This window comes from Citrus clementina, unplaced genomic scaffold (assembly GCF_000493195.1).
Source record: "Citrus clementina cultivar Clemenules unplaced genomic scaffold, Citrus_clementina_v1.0 scaffold_9, whole genome shotgun sequence".
Lineage (NCBI taxonomy): Eukaryota > Viridiplantae > Streptophyta > Magnoliopsida > Sapindales > Rutaceae > Citrus > Citrus x clementina.
Window position 1 is genome coordinate 1260922 of NW_006261964.1, and position 9022 is coordinate 1269943.

At 31.0% G+C, this 9022-nt stretch overlaps 1 protein-coding gene across 1 annotated transcript; it reads left to right on the plus strand.

Moving 5' to 3' along the window:
- The first annotated feature begins 6565 nt into the window (after positions 1 to 6565).
- Positions 6566 to 7570, plus strand: LOC18033322 (major allergen Pru ar 1). The gene is made up of 2 exons (XM_006419402.1): positions 6566 to 6749; positions 7272 to 7570. The coding sequence occupies exons 1-2, from the start codon at positions 6566 to 6568 to the stop codon at positions 7568 to 7570; spliced, it is 483 nt and encodes a 160-aa protein (XP_006419465.1).
- The last annotated feature ends 1452 nt before the right edge of the window (positions 7571 to 9022 follow it).

The window sequence follows — 9022 nt, forward strand, 5'->3', positions numbered from 1 at the left end:
AGGACTAGTAGCATCCCTCTAATTTCCTTTTAGCACCGCCATTTAACGTCAAGTCTGAATTTAATTCCAAAATCATTCTTTTCCTCAATAAACATTTAAATTCAAAATTTTCACTTTCTTCCTCGTTTTGTACTCGTCTACTAGGCCCAGTAGCCTTGCTGCCCGTCATCAACATGGACAAAAATTTTCATGATAAATTTCTGGAATATCAGTCATTTACTCATTTACTAAACCACATATACTTGAAATAACTATAGTTAAAATAGGACACATCAAGCTTAATTTCAGGAAAATGGTAAGAAAATTTTAAATATAGTTCAGACCTGACACCCTTAACCAGAACATTTGATTAATTCCTAAACGAGTCTAATTCTACTCAGATAGCGAAGAGAAGTAGGCCAAAATGATTACAACTGCTGTTATCTAGAGACTTTGGCCACCAAGCTTCGGTTTAATTAGTCTCTATATTTTGGGTTCAAGTATCTGTTTAATCAATCCATAAATTTTGAAAAAAAGATAAGACTATTTGAATCTACTAATTTCCTCTCTATACCTTCTTTTTAGTTAAGAATTTTATTATTTAAATTTTTTTAAAAGATTACTTAATTAACAGATTCTCTCTCGCTTCTCAATTTCAGATATTCTTATAAGTTTATTCAACTATATTATTTTAGCTGCAAATAACTAGTATTACTAACTAAGAGGAACGAAATCCACTATTGAAAGATAGACATCAATAAGTTCTTATCTGACATTAAATTAAGTTAATGAATATCAAGAAATAAATTTTTACCAAATACAAAAGTTAAAAAAAAATTAAAAAAAAAATCTCCTATATAAAAAGCATGAAATAGGAATCATGATATAATAAGAAAAGGCCAAAAAATGAATTCAAATTAGAGTGAAATTGAGTGCTTAATTTGCAAAATGTGAGATTTTTAAATTTTTAATTGCTTAATAATGATTTTTTAAAAACAAATAGGTATAGAGAGAAATTTGATGGGTCCAAATAGTCCCACGAGAAATGCTTTAAAATACTTATGCTGTTAATTATGTACACAACTATTATTAATTTTTTCTTTACTTTTACAATAATAATATCCTGACGATGATTGGGAAAAGTAAAAAAAAAAGAAGTTAATTTACTATATTCTAAGATAATCTTTATTCTTATCTTATCTTATCATTTCTTTTCGTTTTTCTTCTTTTAAAAGTAAATTCCTTCAGATTAAACCAAGTTAAAAAAATATTTTAGCTAAAAGATACATATGCTCATTCCAAACTTTTAAACGCACGATAAAAATTGATAAGCAAGACTGCGAGAGTCCAATCCAAGTGTCCAATCACGTCTTTGATGGATAAATTCTACTTGATTTAGTCCTTAATAGTGTGGGACATGCCAAATTTTAAACTTCAGCCGTAGATTTGTTATCTTTACCTAGCATTAATATTGGCTGCCTCACATCCATGCACCCACTGGATCTATATATATCACATGAAACCAGAAATAAGGACTCACTCAGGCTCACCTACTCACTTTTGATTGCGGTTCTCCAGAAGCTAACAGAGATCGTTTCTGCTTTGAAGAAAATGGAAACTCCTTACACAGGTTAATTTTTAGGCCATGTTCAATTGAATGTAATTTATAATTCTAATTTTAATATATGTGTTTGTGAATAAGTTTTTTATCATCAATTTTTCAGGTAAGAAAGAATGGTCAGAGGGTGCATTGATTATTCTAATAGTTAGTATGTTTGATGATGAGAAAATAAATGACAATGATCTTGATCTTCTTGCCGTCCCTCAATACGGGAGGTACCCTGATTACACTGGTTAATTAGGTGTTACAGTATTATACTTTTATATTATGTTTAATTAAATAAAATGATGGATAATATTATTATCCATCAATGATGTGAATACAAGTTTGGTTTAGTCAACTACTAAGATCTTGTGGGATATACAAAAAACTTCTTTCTTTAGCGCATGTATTTTGTCGTCCTTAATTAATAAATAAAATTATTGTGTTTATATGAGTTGACTGAATTATTTTGGCAATAGATATAAAATTGTATTATTTTATATATCTCTATTTGATTAATTGTGCTCTTTTTCTTCTTGAATATTTTTGTTAATCAAACTCAACATATTAGTTAGCTAATTCTTGCAGCTCCTATGGGGCCAAAATCTTTATAATTAATTAATAGTACTAATACTATTTATGCTTGTTATTTGTAAATTAAATGGCGCATATCATCAGGATTATAAAATCTTACCATAACTATATTAAGGTTTCTCCTACTTTAATATGATAAAGGACAAGTTAAAAAATAAACAAAATACATATTTTAATATACTGGATTAAAGATGACTACACCCCTATGATGTATAAAAATAATCACAAAAACTCTCAAGTTTTTAATAAGAAACACTAAAACCCGCTTCTATTACTTTTTACAATTAATTTCAATGAAAAATGTAAAATTTACTATTATGTATTTCTGATGCACTTACTACCTTCCTACGTGGAATTTTAAAATAAATAAATAAATATATGAAAAATGTGGCTAACTCATTAGCATTAATTAACAATTTTGCTGCCACTGCCACCATCTAACATCAAAACCTAACCCACTTTTCAATATTTTCACAATTCAGTTAAAGCATGCAAAATAGTGGTTAAAAATGATTACGAAAATTTAAAAAAGAAAAAAAGGAAAAAAAAACCCACAAATATTTGCCAGAGCCCTTGAAAACCCAAGACCCACTGACTATGAAGATGAAGAATAGTAGAATGTAAAATATTATGGATTAGTATTTTTTAAACTTCAACAATGCACTGGTTATTGTAAATCATCCTCCATAATCACGGATTATTAACATTTTAGATTGATTGCAGTTCAGCAACAGGAGAAAAATATTTAATAAGATAAGTTTTTTTTTTTTTATTCATAGTGTGGAGGATAGAAGATGAAGATAATAGTAGAGCGCGAAAAGTGTGTTTAATTGGTGTAGGAACTAATAAAAATTTTGGCTGGTTAAATTATGGCCTTAAGTCCGAATCTTTAAATTCTAAGTTAACACAAGGCAAAAGCATTAAAATGTCTTTTTTCCCATTTAAATTAACTGTAAAATGTAATGAAGAAGGTTTAATATCTCTTATTGAAAATTTGGAAGTTCTCATGACTATTTTTCTAAACGATAGAGGTGTAATTATCCTTTTTATAAGTTACATGCAAATCAAACTCATCACATCAATAAAATCCTTAGCCACCTATATTACTACCTTTGGGAGCCTCTGGGACTATTTTTCTAAACTGTAGCTATCTTTTGACCACATGCAAAATCAATTCATCACATGGAGAAAATCCCTTCCCACCAGTGTTATAGATTAGCAGCATTACTACTTTCCTATAAATGAGTACAAATCATGATTCCTCAAGTTAACAGTATCTCCTCCAACAATCATTCCTCTAAAATCTCTGCCTTAGTTACTATCCGTAATAATATAATTTAGTTAAGGAACATGTAATTATACAAAAGTATTCTCAAGTTTCAGTCAATTATTTTTATGTAATTTCAAGTTCAAGATCTGAGCTATCTCTTTCATTACAATACTTTCATCAGTGTGCGAGTTTAATTTCCTTGAAACTTACCTCTGAAAACTATTTCATATGGAGTTCTCAAGTTCAACCGCTTGTTTACAGTCTTTGCCTTGAACACCAGTTAGCTGATGTTGAGCCTCCATCTAAAACCATTAAAGAACATGGAAAGGAAAATATTAATCCAGACTTAATCATTTAGAAGCACAATGATGGCTTGCTCGCAACTTGGTTGAGGAGCATGATGAATGAAGATATTTTGGGTACAAAAGTCGGGTTGCAAACAGCCTGTGATATCTGGCTCACAATTCCGAAGTGCAAGAAGCATGGCTAAAAGATAGCCCATATTCTCTGAAGAAAAGTTCATCTAAACTAGATGACTTTCTCAAGAAATTCAGAATCACGTGTGACAAGCTTGCCGCTATTGGAAAACCACTCGGTGACGATGACAAAGTTTTCCAACTCGCTCGTGCGCTTGGGTCAAGATATTCCGATTTCAAAACACCCATGTTAACGAAGCCACCATTTCTGAGCTACAAACAGTTTGTCAACGCTCTCTTGAATCATGAACAAACCGTGATTGTACAGCAAGATGAAGAGTCAAGTCAATCACAGTCAAGGGGGCATGGCAGGCAGAATACACGAGGCAGACGACCTTCTCAAAATTGTGGACACAGAGGCAATGCAAACTATCATAACCAAAAACCACACAATAATGGCCATTACGGTGACTGAAGCAATGGAAACTACGAGAACCAACAGCCGTACAATAATGGCCAAAATTCACGAGACCCACCGAAAAAGAATAATCAAGAATATGCAGTTTTTTGTCAAATATGTGCAAAGAGAGGCCAGAATGCAGCAGTCTGTAGAAACGGGTATGACCAAGATTATGCTGAGAAGGAAGCACCACATGCATGCCTTTGCTGCAATGAACATCAACGTAAATGAAGTTCCTAAGTTCTAAGCAGATTCTGGTGGTTCCACTCACATTACAAATGATGCAGGTAATCTTGATTGTATTAAAACTTATAAAAGTTATAAAGGACGTGATCAAATATTTGTGGGGAATGGTAACAGTTTGCACATCACTCATATTGGTAATATTTTGTCTTAAAACAAGTCACAGTAACTTGAGTATAAATAAACTCCTATTTGTTCCTTGCTTAAAAAGGAATCTCATATTATTAGCCAGCTTATCGATGATTTAAAATTTATTTTAATGAAAGTGGGTTTTTTTGTTAAGAGCAAGGAGGACAGGATCTTGACAAAAGGACACAGATGCGGCAAGATGTATGCCTTCGACGAAAATCAACGAATGGCACTTAATGCAATGAAAGGAAACGCTCAAGCAGACTTCATTCTCTGGCATAAGAGACTTGGACATGCAAGCTCTAGGGCACTGGAAACTTTGAAGGAAAATAAGGCCATTAGTCTTTCTACTTGGATTCAGAAGCCAAGTTTATGTGTTTCTTGCCAATTAGGAAAAAACTGTAAATTGCCCTTTAATTATCGACTAAAATTTCTGAGTTTCCCAAAAAATACATTGCGATGATCTACGAGGACTATTATTTCTAATTAGAAATATCGATTTTATGCTTCATTTATGGATGATTCCTCTTGTTTTTCTTGGTTAATCCCACGAAAAAATAAATTTGACTTTTTTTGATTATTTTGTGAAATTTCAGAAATAGGTTGAAAATCTATTGGACAGAAAAATCAAAATTTTTCAATGAAATGGAGGAGGCGAATTCAACTCTCTACTCTTGAATAATACGGGATTACTAGTTAAATTTCTTGTCTATACACCCTTGAAAAAAATGGGGTTGCCGAGAGAAAGCGTACACACATGGCAGAGACAGCTTTAGTACGATCTTAATTTCGTGCTTATCTGTCCCTTAAGTTTTGGGTAGATGGATTTTTAGCATCCGCGCGTTTATGTGATAAATAGAATGCCTTTATCCGCTATTAGTAGTATGCGAAGCCCATATAAAAAATTATTTCAAAAAATTCCGGACTATCGTGGATTAAGGACTTTAGGATGCCGTTGTTTCCCTTATAAGAGATTAGTGCAAACATAAATTTGATAAAAAATCTTATCCTTGTATTTATTGTAGGCTATAGTCCCTTACATAAAGGATATGAATGCCTAAAACCCGATACCAACCGTATCTACATATCTAGACATTTTTTTTTTAAATGAAAATACCTTTCCTTGTTCTGACAAATAAAATTCTTCTCTTGCGCAGGATCCAAATGAATTCACAACTTTTCCATCTGTAAATGAATGGATGCCTAAGTCAACCACATGCAGTAGCTAATGACTCTTCGACTTCTAGTGACCATGCAAATCAATTGCTTCACCCTGCACAAAATTGTTGCAGGCCCGAGCACCTCCTGTACATCATCCCGCCATTCAAAAAGTGCAAAGTGAGACAAATATTACCGCTCCCACAAATATTTTTTTCAAGTACAAATATATTAACACGAAGACAATTTTAGGTTTTAGGTTTTTATATCTAATACATAGAAAGTATATGTGAAAATATTTTCTAAATTTAAAATTTTAACTTTCCATCTAGAAGTTCAGGATTAAGACAAAAATAAGAATATTTCATTGTTTTTTCCGCCCTATCCAAACAGAAGCATCTTTACAAGTGATTACAAACCACTGGAAAACATTTTATAGGACAAGAAGTCACGTTCACACAAACAAACACCCCTTTAAAGTTTAAATATACTTTCCTTGTTTAAAAAAAAAAATCATTTATTTTATGTATATAAGCAATTCAGAGAGCTCCGGCCAATCTATAAATACACCCTTGCTTACATCTCCTCATCACCTCAAAAGCTTATTGAAACTCACTGTATCAGTCTATATATCTTTGTCCTCTTCATTTATATATATTTACCTCCTTTTATCATTTTTCAAACTTTTTCAAACTTTCTTAATTAAGATTATCATGGGTGTCATCACTTTTGAATCAAACGACACTTATGCAGTTCCCCCAGCCAGGATGTTCAAGGCCTTGGTCCTTGAATCTGACCAACTCTTCCCCAAGATTTTCCCAGATGCCATTAAGAACATTGATGTCGTAGAAGGCGATGGAGGAGCTGGAAGCATTAAGAAGATCACTTTTGCTGAAGGTTAATTAATTATTAATAAACATATTTTGTTGCATTGCTTGAATTTTAAGTGTCGTTTAGAATATGCATGTTTATCATTGTGTTTCTACCTATTTTTAAAGCTTAGAAGTTATCATTGTATTTCTACTTAATTTTAAAAGCTCAGAAGTTAAGATATTTAGTAAACATCCAAACTTTCTTTGACAGATAACATTCACTAACCATCCACTTACCTGACAGTAAATAATTTATTCTACAGCAGGCTGCGGATTACAATCCAGGATCCTTCTTTACTCATCTTAGCTTTCACCCGAGCACAAAAATGGATGTGATTGGTGGAGGATAAAACCAAAAATAACAAAAGAATGCATCAAAATCATATATAACCAATAATAGTATACATGTGGCTCAAGATTTAAAGCTATGGAAAGCTAAAATGAGCAGAGAATGCTAGTCCGTGGATTATAAGCTAGAAGTGTATAAATCATGTAATAGATTGCTGAAAGTGCTAATTATTGTACATAAATTAATTTCCAAATGTAGGCGGACAGGTTAATGATGTGAAGCACAAGATTGAAGAAGTAGACAAAGTGAATCTCAAAACAAGCTACAGCATTATTGAAGGCGCCATTTTGGCAGACAAGTTAGAGAAAATCTCATACGATAACCAATGGGTTCCATCTCCTGATGGAGGATCAATCTGCAAGACCATTTGCAAGCTCTACACCAAAGGTGAGTTGGAGGTCACAGAAGAGCAATTCAATGCCGGCAAAGAAAAATCAGCAGCAATGGTCAAGGCTCTCGAAGCCTATCTCCTGGCAAATCCTGATGTCTGCAACTAATTATATGTTTGCTTCTGCAATCTGCTTGCTTTATGTGTGCTTTGCATTATTATCAAAATAAGCTGGATGTTTTTACATTTTGTTTGGCCTATATAATTAAACTTCCTTTGTCTTGTTAATAAGAGCCTAGAAAGTTGATCATAAGAGCTTATTGATCAATGTTTTCGGGTTTTCTATTGAGTGAACTTCTTTGGAGATTATTAGGCTAAGTCAATTTCCTAATCGATGTATTTTCAGAATCCAATAAAATTTATTACAAAAAAAGTTTGCAAGTTATTGGAACTGAGAACTTGATGTTTTTCGTTTTCATGGAGTTATTGCTATATTTCAATTTGATGTTCGTAAAACTATCACTTCTAAAAATTAAACAATTAATATGGCATTCATCAATCAGTTTCATCTCTAAGAGCATCCCAAAAGTTCTTTAAATAAGATTTTACTTCTTATTTGAAGAGCGATATCAATATTAAATACTTCAAAAAATACTTTAATTAGGATTCTTTAAATGAGATATGTTTTTCAATCTTCAATATTGTTGAGTGAGTTTCTCTTTCTCCTATCAATATTTTATTATTTTTTATTAGAGAGAGAAAACAATTATACTTATTATTTATTTTTCTTTTCAAGAAAATAATAGCTATATAACAATATTTTTTACCCTAAATATTATTAAACTCATACACATCTCAGCAAATATTGTTTCTTCAAATTGTTGTATGTTTTCAAGTAATTTTATAATTAATATTCTATGTTTATTTATTAATTACAAGGTTTTTTTAATTAGGATGCATTAAATTAAGTTGGACAAACATAATGAGAAAAACATCATCGTCATCGTCATAATAATAATAATAATAATAATAATAATAATAATAATTGTTATTATTTTAAAATCAACAACAAAATTAGTTAGTAACAAAGATTTGACTAAAATAGTTGGAGTAATAAAATGAAATAGTTGGAGTAATAAAATGAAGGTAATTAAATTTGATAAAAGAAAAGATTTGATTAAAATAATATTAATTTATTTTATTTGAAAATCCTTTTAAAGGACAATTTATTTTTTTACTAATTAATTTATCACGTAGATATATAAATAAATATTTGAAACGTAAAGTTTAAACAGTATTTTAGTAATACTCTAAATCTCTTGTATGTAATAAAATAATATTATTCAACATGTTGGTTGTATAGTCATTTAAAATTCCCTAGTCGATACTTTTATCAAATTCTTTTATAGTTTAAAAAAAAAAGGTACCAACGGACTTAATTAAAGAATTGTTATACTTTTGATAACTTTTTTAGTCCACATTGATAGAGAAAATATTAAAAAAATCATTTTATCCTTGACTGCTAAGTGCTAAATTTATGTTAAATATCTTATATAGGAAAACCACGTCACCCTCTAAACAAGGAAGCAGCCAAAGAGTTTTATTTCGGGGTCACCCTATG

Coding starts and splice junctions, on each gene's coding strand:
- LOC18033322 (XM_006419402.1), top strand. CDS start 6,566: ATGGGTGTCATCACTTTTGAATCAAACGACACTTATGCAGTTCCCCCA. Junction 6,750..7,271: donor GAAGATCACTTTTGCTGAAG/GTTAATTAATTA, acceptor TTCCAAATGTAG/GCGGACAGGTTAATGATGTG.